The sequence below is a fragment of the Scyliorhinus canicula genome, chromosome 1 (assembly GCF_902713615.1).
Source record: "Scyliorhinus canicula chromosome 1, sScyCan1.1, whole genome shotgun sequence".
In the NCBI taxonomy this organism is placed as follows: domain Eukaryota; kingdom Metazoa; phylum Chordata; class Chondrichthyes; order Carcharhiniformes; family Scyliorhinidae; genus Scyliorhinus; species Scyliorhinus canicula.
Window position 1 is genome coordinate 298,781,699 of NC_052146.1, and position 16,681 is coordinate 298,798,379.

General features: G+C 45.0%; 1 protein-coding gene across 8 annotated transcripts in view; it reads left to right on the forward strand.

The window, feature by feature from the left end:
* LOC119976029 (homeobox-containing protein 1-like) overlaps positions 1-12,984 on the forward strand; it is a 54,072-nt gene extending 41,088 nt beyond the window's left edge. Inside the window, exons 4-9 of one of the 8 annotated variants that reach the window (XM_038816163.1) lie at positions 1,370-1,480; positions 2,560-2,713; positions 5,318-5,400; positions 6,942-7,037; positions 9,505-9,593; positions 11,537-12,984. In XM_038816163.1, the coding sequence (XP_038672091.1) occupies positions 1,370-1,480; positions 2,560-2,713; positions 5,318-5,400; positions 6,942-7,037; positions 9,505-9,593; positions 11,537-11,677 (674 nt within the window). In that variant the 3' untranslated portion in view covers positions 11,678-12,984. Of the gene's footprint in view, positions 1-1,369; positions 1,481-2,559; positions 2,714-5,317; positions 5,401-6,941; positions 7,038-8,774; positions 9,383-9,498; positions 9,594-9,992 lie in introns of those variants that run through there. The other 7 variants (XM_038816109.1, XM_038816120.1, XM_038816146.1 and 4 more) reach the window with 7 other exon arrangements.
* The last annotated feature ends 3,697 nt before the right edge of the window (positions 12,985-16,681 follow it).

The window sequence follows — 16,681 nt, forward strand, 5'->3', positions numbered from 1 at the left end:
TGCTTTTGAAGTGCCGTGATTACGGTTATGTAGGAAAATGTAACATCACTTTGACACCAGTAACATCCTACCTACAGCAATGAGATAAAAGACCAATTAATGTGTTTTTAACAGGTGACTGCACTTCAAAATGCTAATCGAAAGAACATTGCAGATGCGGGAAATCTGAATTAACAGCAGAAAATGCTGGAAATGGCTCAGCAGTTACGGCAGTGTCGTTGGGTTCCTGCTGAGTATTTCCAGCATTCTTGGTTTTACCTTCTATTTTTCAATTGTCAGCTGTAGAGAGACGTCTGGATGTATAAATGCAAGACTGTCTGTTCTATTCTGCTACAGCTGTGCTTCAAGCCAATATCCAGTAGAAATACTGTGGCTTTACGAGCAGGTAGGAGGTTGGGAATCCTGCAGCGAGTAACTCACCTCCTGAAGGCTCAAAACTGGTCCACCATCTACAAGGCACAAGTCAGGGGCTTACTGAAATACTCTCCACTTGCCTGGATGAGTGCAGCTCCAACAGCACTCAAGAAGCTCAACACCATCCAGAACAAAGCAGCAGGCTTGATTGTTATCCTTTTCCACATTCAACCCATCCACCACCAACAAATAGTGGCAGCCGTGTGTACCGTCTACAAGATGCACTCCAGGAACTCACCAAAGTTCCTTGGGCAGCACCTTCCAAGCCCACGACCACGTCCATCTAGATGGGCATGGGTGCCAGATATCTGGGAACACCACCATCAGGAGATTCCACTCCAGGCCACTCACCATCCTGACTTGGAAATGTATCATCGTTCCTTCACTGTCACTAGGTCGGACTCCTGGAATTCCCTCCCTAACAGCACTGTGGATGTACCTATACCTCGGGGAGGTTCAAGAAGGCAGCTCACCACCACCTTAAGGGCAACAAACGATGGGCAATAAATGTTGGTATAGCCAGCGACACCCATATCATGTAAATTAATTTTAAAAAGTTCCAGGATTCACTTATTCAAGAAACATGTCATTCTTCAATAGTAAGTGTGCTGCAAACTCCATGTTCCAATCCTCTCCCCTGACCTGAGAAAAGGCAGAATGATCCTTGTCTCTTGCTCCTTCTCCCTCCCTGCCCACCAAGTGCAGCTGGATGTTGGGACAGGACAGGAGCATGCTAGGCTACAAAGCCATCCACAACCTGCAGACAACTATTCTGTAGGGCAGGTTCACACGATGCTGAGAATCGACAGCAATGGTTACTCAGGTGAGGTACTAGAATTCTGCCGTAGGACCCATGTAGCCATCCTAGGAGAGGAAACAAATGAACCAAAAAGAGCGCCACAGTGGTCCAAGTTTGCGTACCATTAACCAGCAGACACTTTTTCTGTGGTTGCAGGAATGAGTCGAAGCTTCATTTCTCAGTGGCTGTTGCAGCAGGGACTAGACATGAGTGAACCCAAGAAGCGGACGTTATACCGATGGTACCTCCTGGAGAAGATTAATCCAGGTATTGGATAACTCTCATTTGTCTGTTAAACACTCAAATCAGCTCTGAATTGCCAAGAGCACAGAATTTCAGACTAGTTCTGAATAGGGCCCCTCAGATCAGACCTATCCCCAGGATGCACTCAACTACAGTAGACATTTGGACGCGGAGCGAGTAGGCTGCTGACGATGGTAGAAACCGTTTGGATTTTACACATGGTTGCATTTATTTTCCCATGGGAAGCATCGTTGCAGATTCCCACAGCTAACAGACAGCGTCTACAGTCAACTCATACTAGACTGGAAACTCCAGTAACAAGAACATAGAACATACAGTGCAGAAGGAGGCCATTCAGCCCATCGACTCTGCAGCGACCCACTTAAGCCCTCACTTCCACCCTATCCCCGTAACCCAATAACCCCTCCTAACCTTTTTGGTCACTAAGGGCAATTTATCATGGCCAATCCTAACCTTCACATCTTTGGACTGTGGGAGACACGGGGAGAACGTGCAAACTCCACACAGACAGTGACCCAGCGGGGAATCGAACCTGGGACCCTAGTGCTGTGAAGCCACAGTGCTATCCACTTGTGCTACTGTGCTGCCCAAAAGAGTTGAACAAACCCTAATGTGTTTGCATTTGATGCCAATTTTCCCTTGAAGACGAAGGTGAATGGGTCAGGATATAGAGTGCAGAGATTGAAAAACACAAGATACAATAAAAAGTAGTACCCTTGTAACCAGCTTGGGGTTGACTGTAACAGGAGAAGGAGGGGTAGGTAAATGAAAAGTTCCAGTTTAGAGGATCTATATATATGTGAGTTCGAGTTGGAGATGGTTATTGAGACAAAGTTATCTTTACTCTCCAACCACGAGATTGACGTGGCTTAGCAAAATGCTTCAATTGGTTGACTTCTTGAGGTTGAATATTTTGCAATTAAACAGGGATGGGTCTGGGACAGAGACTGGAACTGAGTTATCAAATGTGAAGGTTTTGAAACTTGCAACCAACCAAGAGATGGGGGACTTGTCACTCAAAAATCTTCATCCAGTCCGGAGCTGATATTTTGATTAAGTGTCTTTCCTTTTCTTGTTTGGAGGAGCTACCTTAAACATGAGGCCAGCCTCATCCACCACAGAGGAACCAGATTGGAAACAATCAACGCCACCCATTGGTGCCACATCGGGCAACTTCCGTCTGCGAAGGGGCAGCCGATTCACCTGGAGGAAGGAGTGCCTGACTGTTATGGAAAGGTACATTCTTACAGCCCTGCTCCCTGAGCTCCTAGGTTCCATTGCAGGTTCTAAATTTCATTGGCGTACATCACATGCTCGTGATGCATTGCGATAGTGTGTGAATTTGATATGAAATACCCGAACAATTGCAGCCTGAAATCTGACCAGCATAATTGCAGAGAGCACTTGTCCATCAGTAGCTATCTAAATACAGTGTTCCACATTGGATTAGGATATGGGTTTGCGCTCCCGCAAGAGGGTTAAAGCTAAATAAAACTCATGTAGTTACTTTGAAACCCAGAAAATAGGAGTAGGGCATTTGGCCTTTCAACCCTGATCCACCATTCAACATGATCATGACTGATTCTCTATCTCAACCCCATACTCCAGCTTTCTCCCCATACCATTGACACCTTTAGAGTCTAGAAATCTAACTGTTTCCTTCTTAAGTGTGTTCAATGATTTGGCCTCCACACGTTTCTGTGGTAGAGACTCCACAGGTTCACCACCCTCGAAGTGGAAACATTTCTCCTCATCTCCGTTCTAAATCATAGAATCCCTACATTGCAAAAGGAGGCCATTCAGCCCATCGCGTCGCCACCGACCCTCTGAAAGAGCACTCCACCCAAGCTCGGTCCCCCACCCTATCCCAATAACCCCTCAACCTAACCTACATATTTTATTTGGACACTAAGGGGCAATTTATCATGGTCAATCCATCAAGCCTGCACATCTATGGTCTGTGGCAGGAAACTGGAGCACCCAGAGGAAAGGCACGCAGACATCGGGAGAGAGTGCAAACACCACAGTCACCCGAAGCCGGAATTGAACCTGGGTCCCTGGCACTGTGAGGCAGCAATGCTAACCACTGTGCCAACCCCATATCCTGAGACTGCAACCCCTTGTTCTAGACCGCCCCCCCCCCCCCCCCACAGCCAGAGGGAGTAACACCCCTGCATCCAGTCTTTTCAGCCCTGTCGGAATTTTATACCTTTCGATTAGACCCCTCAGTCTTCTGAGTTCCAGAGAATATAGGTGCAGTGAACCAATCTCCTTATATAATACTGCCATCCCCGGAATCAGCCTGATGATCCTTCGCTGCGCTCCCTCTATGACAAGTATATCCTTTCTTAGATAAGGCGACCAAAACTGCACACAATACTCCCGGTGTGGTCTCACAAGTCCCTGTCAAGCTGCAGTAAGACATTCCTGCTCCTGTACTTAAGACCTCTTGCAATGAAGGCCAACATACCATTTGTCTTTCTAACTGCTTGCTGTACCTTTCAGTGACTGGTGTGCTCGGACACCCAAGTCCCTTTGTGCGTCTCCATTTCCTAATCATCATTTAGGCGGCGTGGTTAGCACTGTTGCTTCACAATGCCAGGGTCCAAGGTTCGATTCCCGGCTTGCATCACTGTCTGTGCGGAGTCTGCACGTTCTCCCTGTGTCTGCATGGGTTTCCTCCGGGTGCTCCGGTTTCCTCCCACAAGTCCCGAAAGACGTGCTTGTTAGGTAATTTGGACATTCTGAATTCTCCCTCAGTGTATACGAATAGGTGCTGGAATGTGGCAACTAGGGGCTTTTCACAGTAACTTCATTGCAGTGTTAATGTAAGCCTGCTTGTGGCAATAAAGATTATTATTTAAATAATATCCTGAGAGGCACGATGGCACAGTGGTTAGCACCGCTGCCTCATGGACCCGGGTTCAATCCGGGCCCCAGATCACTGTCCATGTGGAGTTTGCACATTCTCCCCGTGTATGCATGGGTCTCACAACCCACAAAGATGTGCAAGGTAGGTGAATTGGCCAAGCTAAATTACCCCTGAATTGGAAAAATAATTGGGCATTCTAAATTTAAAAAAGAAAGCTTTCTGAAAATCCAAATACGCCACATTCACTGGTTCCCCCTTATCTATTCTACTAGTTACATTATCCTCAAAAACAAATCGTATGGGGCAGCATGGTGGCGCAGTGGTTAGCACTGCTGCTTCACTGCAAACAGTCTGTAATTCCATTTTCTCCCTCCTTTTTTAAATAGTGAGGTTACATTTGCCCCCTTCCAATCTGCTGGGACTGCAGAATCTACAGAACTTTGGAAAATGACAGCCAGCGCATTCGCTTCCCTGTTTATACCCCCATAAAATTCTGGATGGTTCACCTATTACATATATTGCTATCCAGTAGTGCCGTGTTTCAAAATGGTGCCCCGAACCGCTGTACTGCAGGTGGGCTTTACTGAACTCCCTTTATTCCACATTAGTCAGCTGTACAGAAAGTGCAGAGGAGTCGTTTAACCTGCACTGGAACTGATGCCCCAGCTCCCCTGTAACAGTGTCACAGTTTCTGTCACTCCGAAACACATGGTGCGGCATGTTCTCCGAGGGATACGAGTGAGGAGCGGTGTGACATCCAGAACTGCAATAATTGCACAGTTAAGGAACCCACATCGGAACTTTAACTTATTGAAGGATGTTGCTTAAAGTACCATCTCTTCCCAGCTGTACCTGATCTGCACACTCATAACCGTGATAACTTTTGCCAGTAAACCTCTGGTTTTCTTTTTGTTTCTAGCTGTGAGCTGTAATGCTATTGAATCTGTAACCTGCTTTCCTTCATCTAGTTACTTCAATGACAACCAATACCCAGATGAAGCGAAGAGGGAGGAGATTTCGAATGCTTGCAATGCAGTCATACAGAAGCCAGGTAACGGGCCATGTGTTTAAGAAGGAAATTTTTAGACCTCCGCAATAGCTGTGGCTCAGTGGGTAGTCTCTTGTCACTCTTACAAATGTTGTGATTTCATGTCCTTCTCCAGAAACTTAAAGAATCCTGGTTGATGCTCCCGTGCAGAATAAGGGAGCTCTGCAGTGTCATTTTTCTTCTTTTTAAAAAAATATAAATTTAGAGTACCCAATTATTTTTTTCCAATTAAGGGCCAATTTAGTGTGGCCAATCCACCTAACCTGCACATCTTTGGGTTGTGGGGGTGAAACCCACGCAAACACAGGGAGACTGTGGAAACTCCACACGGTCAGTGACCCGGGGCCGGATTCGAGCCCGGGTCCTCAACGCCGTAGTCCCAGTGCTAACCACTGTGCCGCCCCTCAGTGTCATTTTTCTGATGCAACGTTATACTGAGGCCTCGTCAGCTCCCTCAGGTCGACATAAAAGATCCCGTGGCATTACTTCAAAGAAGATCAGGAGAGTTATCCTCAACATCCTGTCCGATATTTATCCCTCAATCAAAATCCGATTATCTGGGGTTGTCGTGACATTTCGGTTTGTGGGAACTTGTTATGTGTAAAATGGCTGCTATGTCTCCATCATGGCACATCAAAGGTCCTGAAGTGACTGGAAAGCACTTTGGGATGTGCTGGGCTGGAAAAAGGTGCTATTTAAATGGAAATGAAAGCAGGGCTCTCAGTGGCAAAGGCAGATTGCCGATTTGGATAGAGACCAGTTAGCTGCTGTTAAGAACGTCTGGTATATTTGTATTTCGGCTGCCTAGGCCCTAACCTCTGAACGTTCCCTTTTCACAGTAACTTCATTTGAAGCCTACTCGTGACAATAAGCGATTTTCATTTCATTTCATTTCTGTCTCTCTCTGACTCTTTAAGATGCTCAGTAAAACTGAGCTTTTGGTCATCTGTCTTTGCATGGTCCAGTGTCTAATTTTACTTTGCAAAGTGCCTCGGGATATTGTATTATGTTAAGGGCGCTATGTCAATTCATAGAATTTATATTGCAGAAAGAGGCCATTTGGCCCATCAAGTCTATATCGGCTCTTGGAAAGAGCACCCTACCCAAGCCCACGATGCCATCCCCTGTAACCCAGTAACCCCACCTAACAAGAAGGGTAATTTTGGACACTAAGGGCAATTTATCATGGCCAATCCACCTAACCTGCACATCCTTGGACTGTGGGAGGAAACTGGAGCATCCGGAGGAAACCCACGCACACACGGGAGAACGTGCAGACTCCGCACACAGTGACCCAAGCCGGGAATCGAACCTGGGACCCTGGCGCTGTGAAGCATTTGTGCTAACCACTATGCTACCATGCTGCCCTAATCCAACCCTAAATAGAGGTTGTTTTTGTGAGACAGGCTTTGCATCAGTACCACTGGACTGTGCCATTCAGCTCTGGTGCAGACTGCTGGCTGCTTCTCTCTCCTTTCTCTGCAGTTAGAAAGTGGCTGTTTGTTTCCTGGAGATTTGAGTGACCCATTTTGCTGTTGTTATAGGTAGGAAGCTGACCGAGTCTGAGCGAGTGACACCTCTCAAAGTGTACAACTGGTTCGCCAATCGCAGGAAGGAGATCAAGAGGAGAGCGAACATTGGTAATGTTGTTGAAAACAATAGGGTTTAATAAAAGAATATCTCAGAAAGAAAGTTCCCGATTTGCTGTCGATCTTGCAAAGAGGTTATAATGTCATTGTTCTTCTGGTTTAGTGATACAAGAGAATGACTGAGAATATGCACAGTAAGAATTCACCTGAGGAAGGAGCAGTGCTCCGAAAGCTAGTGTTTGAAACAAACCTGTTGGACTTTAACCTGGTGCTGTAAGACTTCTTGTTGTGCTCACCCCATTCCAACGCCGGCGTCTCCACATCATGAGAGTATGCAAGAGAGAAACATGCCATTTGACCCAACTAGTCTTTGCTTGTTTGCATACTCCACATGAGCCTCCTCCCATTCCATCCGCCTCATTTCAGCATATTCTCTCTCTCATGGGCTCGTCTAGTTTCCTTTTGAAAGCGTTTAAGCTATTTGCCTCGGCTACTTCCTGTGGTAGCGAGTTCCAAATTCCAACCAGTTCAAGCAACAAAGTGTCTCCTCATTTCCCTGTTGAGTTTATTAGCAACTATCCTTTATTTATGGTCCTAGTTTTTGATTCTGCAAACATTTCACTCCACATCAACCCTGCCCATCCAATTTTAAAGACCTCCATTAGTTCTATTTTCCAAAGCGAAAATCCCTAACCTATTCAATCTTTCCCACTCGCTAGAATCTCTCACTTCTGGTGTCACAGAATCTTTACAGTGCAGGAGGAGGCCGTTTGGCCCATCGTGTCTGCACCGGCTCTCTAAATGAGCATCATGACTGAGTGCCATTCCCCTGCCTTTCCCCCGGACCCCTGCACATTGTTTCTATTCAAATAATCATCCAATACCCTCTGGAATGCCTCGAATGAACCTCCCTCCACCACACTTCTAGGCAGAGCGTTCCAGACCCCAACCACGTGTGTGTGCGTGTGTGTGTGTGTATTTTTCTCACATCACGTCTGCTTCTTTTGCAAATCAGTTTAAATCAGTGCCCTCTCATTCCTGATTCTTTTACAAGAATCAATTTGCAAGTTTTCATTGGCGTACGACCTAACAAGAAGTGGTTACGCTCCAGTATCTCATCCAAGTGACTTTGTTTCACAATTTTCATAGAATTTACAGTGCAGAAGGAGGCCATTCGGCCCATCGAGTTTGCACCGGCTCTTGGAAAGAGCACCCTACCCAAGCCCACAACCCCACCCTATCCCCATAACCCAGTAACCCCACCCAACACCAAGAGCAATTTTGGACACCTAAGGGCAATTTAGCATGGCCCATCCACCTAACCTGCACATCTTTGGACTGTGGGAGGAAACCGGAGCACCCGGAGGAAACCCACGCAGACACAGGGATAACGTGTAAACTCCGCAGTGACCCAAGCCGGGAATCAAACCTGGGACCCTGGAGCTGTGAAGCAATTGTGCTATCCACAATGCTACCGTACTGCCCCAATTGAGCTTCATCTCTAACTTTCAGCAGCTATGATGTGGAGATGCCGGCGTTGGGCTGGGGTGAGCACAGTAAGAAGTTTTACAACACCAGGTTAAAGTCCAACACGTTTGTTTGGAATCACTAGCTTTCGGAGCACTGCTTCTTCCTCAGGTTTCCGTAGCTAACTAGCTAGAAGGGATGTCATAACTGAGCTTGCCTTGTTCATGGCCAATGTTCACACATGCACACTGTCCAGCACGAGTATGTACATTGTGGTTCGGAGTGGAGGATCCCTGCTGATTCATGTCACCCTCTTTCTAGCCCAGGGGAGTTTAGTCCAGTTAAACCATCCCGACTGCCGCCCCACCACGAGAAGGAAGCATTGGTTCAGAATTTTGCGATATCGCATACCACGTCCACCATCACAAAAGCAGAGATTTTCCAGGAGATTGTGGCGTAAGTGACATTCGGCTGTAATTGTGCCACAATTTCCTGGGACCCCTCTCCGCTGTCTTGCTCCTGCTGTCACGGATATGTTGTAGCTCCACCCAGCCTCGTTGGCAATCGCCATTTTCCTGCAGTGCAGCCAGTTTGCATATTGCTGCCATTGGTCTAAGTGGCTTGTCAGTGCTTTGTTCAAAAGGTGCATTCTCTTATTGTGTTTAAACAATGTGCTAAAATATACTTGCTGATCCAGACGATGATTGGGACACTGGTTAGCAGATATGTCTATAAACGCATAGTGCTCTGCATGTACACACACATGCAGATCCCCCTCTCAGCTGATTGTGGACACATCAGAGATGGTGCCCATAGTGTAAAGGCAGTTTTCAAAGCAAGTGTAATATGAATTTGTTCTTATTCTCCAACTTGCCATTAATTAATGTTAGCTTATTTTCATTCAGCCAATCACTCGTCGCCATGGTCAGATTGAGTGGCAGACATTGGAACTAACTCTGGGATTTTCTGAGACATTCCCTAAGTTTAACGTTTATTTTTGGTGTAGAAATATTATTTTCTTATGTAAAATTTTGCTTTTTCAAAGAAGCAGCAATCCTAGAAACCCATGGTATCGACGTGCAGAGCCCAGGCGGACATTCCAATAGTGACGATATCGATGGGAGTGATTTCCTGGAGCAGGTAGACATTGTTATTTATATTCCGCTAGATTGTCAACCCAGTTAGCTATTTTGGAAGTACTTTTAAAAAATTATTTATAAAATAGCCCCGTCACATTGATTTCCATTGGGCTCTGTGAACATTGACAATCCTCTGGTATGACCTAAGTGGTCATTTTTCACACGTGAGTTTAAACAGTGAGCTTTTTACCAAAAGGCATTATTGATTAGCCTGATCCAGCTCCTCCTATCAGATATATATGTGCACAGATCATAGAATCATACATAGACATAGAACAGTACAGCACAGAACAGGCCCTTCGGCCCTCGATGTTGTGCCGAGCAATGATCACCTATACTCAAGCCAACATATCCACCCTATACCAGTAACCCCCCTCCATTAACCTTTTTTTTTTTTTAGGACACTATGGGCAATTTATCATGGCCAATCCACCTAACTCGCACATCTTTGGACTGTGGGAGGAAACCGGAGCACCCGGAGGAAACCCACGCACACACGGGGAGAACGTGCAGACTCCGCACAGACAGTGACCCAGTCGGGAACTGAACCTGGGACCCTGGAGCTGTGAAGCATTTATGCTAACCACCATGCTACCGTGCTGCCCAGAAAGAAGGAATTGAGGCCATTCAACACATTGTGCTGTGCCAGCTCTTTGGCAGAGTTGTTCTTTATAGAATCCCATGGATTTCCCCCCCGTCCCCAGTGCCCTGCATTTTTTCCTTCAAATATTAATCCAGTTGTCTTTTGAACGTTACAATTGAATCTGTTTCCTTCCATCAACCTATTAGGTAATAAATTATATTCATAGGATCCCAAAGACACACAACTTTTCTTTATTGAGAGAGTTTCACTTATTCAGTGTCTCAGCTCTCCTCCCACTCAGCCCAGCGTCCCAGCTATCCCCTATGTGTATGTGATCAAAGACAATTAATATCCATCATCTGTTTCTCTTAACTATAACAAAGTAATTCACAAGACACAAACACATTCCAGATCACAGCAACTTGTTAAATGTCACTTCTGATCCTTTTAGCAATCACCTTAAAAGTAATTGTCCGCTGCTGACTGGCCCTCTTCCCAATGGAAACGGTTTCTCCTTATTCACTTCACTTGTGTCAAAATCCCTGGTACCATTCTAGTAAACCTCTTCTGAAGGCTCCCCAAGGCTTTGACATCCTTAAAATGTGGAGCCCAGAATTGGACACACTGTTCCAGCTGAAGTCGAACCAGTGTTGTGAGTTCAAATCTGAGCACAATAGGTTTTTTGTTGTATCTGTTAAATTGTACGGTAGCACCAGAAAATAATGATCGTGAAAGCTATTGTAAAAACTCCCAACTCCTTCACCGTGGTCTTTCAGAGAAGAGAGCGCAAGAAATTGTCAGCCAGGCAAAGACTAACTGGCCCATCAAACCTGTCCCACATCCCATGATGGCTGGAACATCACACGAGACATTTCCCACCATGTCATCGCTTGGGATAGTTTTTTTAAAAAACACATGCAATTCAAACCAATAAAGGAAATAATTTTGTAAAACATTCTTCATTACCTTTGTGGAAGTAAGCTATACAGTTGAGTGAGGTTTTCATTTTGATCACTCCTTTGTTGAATTGGCAGCTCTCTGTTATGGTAGCAGTTACATCATTATAAATAGTCTCAATATTCCTGTGCGGGGTTGGGGGTTCCTGCTCCTGATATCCATCTAGTAATTCTTGCTGGAATGTCCCCATGTGTGAACATTGGGTAAAGAAGAGCAGGCAGAACCTGAAGTGCAGGCTCTTGCCTGAAGATTGATCATTTGGGTGAGATGGTAGATGGCTACTTGTATCCAATAGTCCATACCCTAGCTAACTCTGGCATCAATTAGAGAAAGGGACGGGGATTTGTTTGTGACAGGTTCACAATTTTTCTCATGAACCAATGTCTTTTTCCTCCTGAACACAGGATGACAACACAAGTCACAGTGATGCCCAGCAAGATCCTATCGCTTTAGCTGTCGAAATGGCTGCAGTCAATCACACCATCCTGGCATTAGCCAGACAAGGGGGTAATGAAATAAAGAGAGAGGTGATCGAAGATGACTGACGCACTGTTGGGAAGGACTGAGATTTGGTACATCAATGGCCTACCCTATCTTTAATGTAATCTCAATATATCTGTGCGTGATCTTGTTTTGAACTAGTTAATAGGGTTCTCTTCATCCAGATTTCAGTAAACTATCCTGTGAGGTGATCCAGGCAAAAGGTCGTGCCTCTCGCCCTGAAGCCCTCCATTGTCCTGGTCACAAGGCCCTTAATGTCGGACTGCAAACATTCCTGGGGACCCAGGATCCCAAGAAGGGACTGTTCCTGAGCCTAGCATTCCAGGCAACTAGCCAGCCTGTAACCTCAACACAATGTTTCTCAAACCTTTGGTATTGTAGCTTTTAAAGGTTCTTCTCCTACCACTACCCTCCACAGTTATAGCTTAAAGCACCCTGCAGCCAGAACTCTACAATGGACATCCTGGATTGAGTGATTCCACATACCAAGGTTCAGCCTCTAATATTAAATATTCCTGGTTGAAAGTGCATATTCCTGGATGACCTTGGTGTTTGTTATCCATGATGGATTTGGGAATTGAAAATGCTGGGTTGGTTCGGAATCGCAGACAAAATATTTCTCCTGGTGTTGGACTCGGACTGGATTACACCACGTTGCTCAGAATTTCAGAGGGGAGAAAACAGTTTGTTATGTAACCAGTGACAACTTTGCTAACTAGCCACCAAAATGTTCAGATCAGTGCACAATAATGGCAACACATGTAGCCGGTCGGGCCAGGCATAGGCAGTTAATTAGATAACAAGTCTGGCATAAATTGGGAATTGACCATTTGTACTTACGCGATCGGCTTAACTGAAGATTCAAGGTTGAACCTGGTGAAACATCTGATTTTATTACATTTGCACTTAGCGGGAGTTTGGATGCACATCCAGTCCACGCGAGATGCTCCTTTCTGTTTTAGAGAATGTACCCACTGCAACCGACATTCCTGATTCACTTCCTCGAATTCCAAAAGAATGTTCTTAATTCAACTCTTGAGCTATAAATGCTAGTATCCGAGGGGACGAGTATGCCCACTGTTGGTGTGCTGTTAATGAGCTCATTTGTGTTAAATGGGGATCCATATTTAGTTCCTGCATAGTTTGTTTTAAATTCTGACGGGGCATGGTGTCTCATCAGCCATGCTTCCATTCTGCACTGTTTTAATGATCTTGATCAAAGGCAGACTGAAAGCGTGTGTGTGTGTGGTGTGGGGTTAGAGTGTGTGTGTTTGTGTGATATTTTCCTTTTGCAATGCCCATATGAATGTGATACGGGGTACTCCATATGCAGAATCCTCCACTCGTGAAAACAAAAAACGCTGGAAATACCAGTGGGACTGTATCTGCAGAAAGGAAAGCAGAAGTTTATGTTTCAGCTTGATGACCTGTTATCAGAACAGGACAAATAGATTTCAAACCAGTGCAAGGAAAGTGGGAGGAGGGAGAAACACAAAGTAGGATCTCGCACAAGGATTTTAACAGAAAGGAGATCGAGCCTATTGGCTTTATTGCAGACACCTCAATTTATGGTGGAATAACGAATAAATGAAATGAATAACCTTTTATTGTCACAAGTAGGCTTACATTAACACTGCAATGAAGTTACTGTGAAAAGCCACTAGTCGCCACATTCTGGCGCCTGTTCGGGTACACGGAGGGAGAATTCAGAATTCTCAGCTCGTACGGGAATTGAACCCGCGCTGCTGGCCTTGTTCTGCATCACAAACCAACCAGCTGTCTAACCCACTGAGCCGACCTGGGTGCCAGTAAGAATGCTGGAAATGGGCTCCTGGGCTAGGATGAAACATTATTGAGTAATATGTGGTGAGTGGGTGATGGTTGAGCACATTGTGCTGTCCCTTATAGCTCAATTGTCTCAGCAACTATCTGAGCTCCAGTATCGAGGAAAGACCAGGGCGAGGTACTGAAGACAAGTGATACCTTATGCAGCAACCCTGTCCATCTTCAAAGGGAGGGAGGGAGGGAAGGAAGAAATAAAACTTGGGAAACCAAGACGCTAGCCATGTGTGGGCAGTTAAAAGATTAACTTTATCTCAAATCAGAATATTTAGGGTCAGTAATGAAATGAAATGAAAATCGGTTATTGTCACAAGTAGGCTTCAAATTTGATAGAATTTACAGTGCAGAAGGAGGCCATTCAGCCCATCGAGTCTGCACCGGCTCCTGGAAAGAGCACCCCACCCAAGGTCAACAACTCCACCCCATCCCCATAACCCAGCAACCTCACCCAACACTAAGGGCAATTTTGGACACTAAGGGCAATTTATCATGGCCAATCCACCTTAACCTGCACATCTTTGGACTGTGGGAGGAAACCGGAGCACCCGGAGGAAACCCACGCACACACGGGGAGGATGTGCAGACTCCGCACAGACAGCGACCCAAGCCGGAATTGAACCTGGGACCCTGGAGCTGTGAAGCGATTGTGCGATCCACAGTGTTACCATGCTGCCATGGTATGAAGTTACTGTGAAAAGCCCCTAGTCGCCACATTCCGGCGCCTGTTCGGGGAGGCTGTTACGGGAATTGAACGTGCTGCTGGCCTGCCTGGGTCTGCTTTCAAAGCCAGCGATTTAGCCCTGTGCTAAACAGCCCCTACAACAGTAAGTCGTACAGGGTGAGGGAGGGGACATCATCACATTGGTAAAAAACCATTGTTCGATAATCAGTCCCACTGGCTTAACAAAACCTAGTATTGGGTAATTCTCAGCTTTACATTCTTGCTTATGTCTAATTTAATTTGCACAATCGGGTGGATGGGTTACATGTCTCTCCTTTTAACAGTAATTAGCTGCTCAGTTTTTTTTTCTTATGTCAGTTTTGGACCAGTATCAGTACAAGTGACCAACACTTCAGGGAAGAAAGGTTTCCCCTCTGACCTGTACATAACTGCAGTCCCGCACTAAATGTGACTGACGACAGACAATAAATGTTGGCTGTGCCAACAATATCCATATTGTGGGAATGAAGATTAAATATAAAAGCTACTGTCTGCAGCAGGCAGGCAACTAAAGAAACATAGAAAATAGGCCATTCAGAACTTGAACATGCTCCACCATTCATGATGATCATCCAACTCAATAGCCTGATCCCTCCTTTGATCCCCTTCACCCCATGTGAAGAAAGAGTAGACTAAGCCACCTGATTTGTAGTGGTAGTCATAATGACTAATTTGTATGAGAGAGCATAGGCAATTCAGTAAGAGCTAATCATTTGCAGTGTGTGTGTGTGAGAGAGAATGAATGACTGAAGCAGGAGCTGGTATTTTTCAATGATTAGTGTTGATAGAGCATCAGATTTCTGATCTGGGGCCAGGCGATCACCAACAGTGCCCATCTCTTGGTTCAAAAGGGTAAATAGTTCAACTGCATACAACAAGTTTTGCAAATAATGATATTTAATGCATGCAGCGTGATCAATTAAAGTACCAGAGTTTGCATGAAAAAGCTGGGAGGCAATGAAACTGGCAATCTCTAAATGATGGTCAATCCCTTGTTGCAATAACCAACTTGCCGTCATCAATAGCTATTACGCAAGGCAGTGGTCATTTGTTTGAAGCATCACTCCCAGGGACAGTAGAAATAAAATTGTAGGAAGTTTTGGGTTGTACTTATTCCAGTCTCTGTGGCTGATCGCTATCAAAATAACCATTTATGTCCTGTACATTCTTTGAGCTAATGCTGCCAAACTTATAAACTAATGCACTGGAATAGAGATGCTGCTCACAGATGGTTTGTTTGTCTTGTAATAAGTTGATGCATTTTTCTGCTGAGCAGAAATATTCTGTAGGTTAAATGAAGAAAGGATTTAGGTTAGCATAATCCTTCTCTCTTGCTGCATGTTGTATTTGCTGTTCTAGCAGCTGTCTGTGTACCTGTCTTACAATTCCACCTCCTCCCCTAACACAGCCTCTCAAATGTTCCACACATCAAGATCCTGTCAAAATGGGTTCTCTGTTACTCTTTCCATTTTGCACAGGATAGACAGAGTGCCAGAGCTAAAAGACACATTCTACCCAGATGGACTATGTTAACTTTATGAAAAATTAATGAAATGAAAATCGCTCATTGTCACGAGTAGGCTTCAATGAAGTTACTGTGAAAAGCCCCTAATCACCACATTCCGGCGCCTGTCCGGGGAGGCTGGTACGGGATTTAGAGAGACACTCTGGATTTTGACCGGGGATAAGAAACCGGTTTTCATAAATTGAATCAAGTTGGCTGGTGTTGATTGTGGTCTGTCCACAGAATACTTTCATGACCCACTTCAGAACAGCAGCACTTATATTCATGGTTGGAGTGTTGAAATGCCTGTTGAATTCAAGTTAGGATTATTGGACAAGGAACTCCTGTATATTTTCAGAACCTGCTAGAAACTAATGGATCAGAAAGAGAGCTCTTCAGACCAACCCTGAACCTCAAGTAGAATGGAATAGATTGTGTTTAAAAACCGCTGCTGGAGTACAAGCAGGCAGTTCTACTCAAACATGTGTCTTCCTCTGGTCTTCATCTGCTTGAACCATGCCCGTCAGCAAAAATATTCCATATATCAAAAATCATTTTAACCTCTGCTCACTTTAGTCAATTTTCTAGTTTTTTAAAGAAAAGGATGAAGTGATGGTGGAACGAATTGTATGGGGGTTGTTGTTTCTGGCCCTACTTCAACCTTGTGCTTACGGATGAAATGTTAAAAGAAACGATCTCTTGCTCATTTCTGAAAATCAAATTCTATCACATTGTAGTTCATTCAAAAGAGCCATATTGTTCTGGACACTTTTATCACCTCTATCCAACCAACAAAGGAGGAAACCTGCTCCTCAAACTCAGGGCAATTAAATCAGCAGAGGAGTCTTTCCTCATGGACACACTCCCCACCCTCCTTCCAGTAAGTGTAGCCAGAATCACAAATCGGTGATAGTGTACAATAATAATAATCTTCACTATTGTGTTACAAGTAGGCTAACATTAACACTGCAGTGAAGTTAC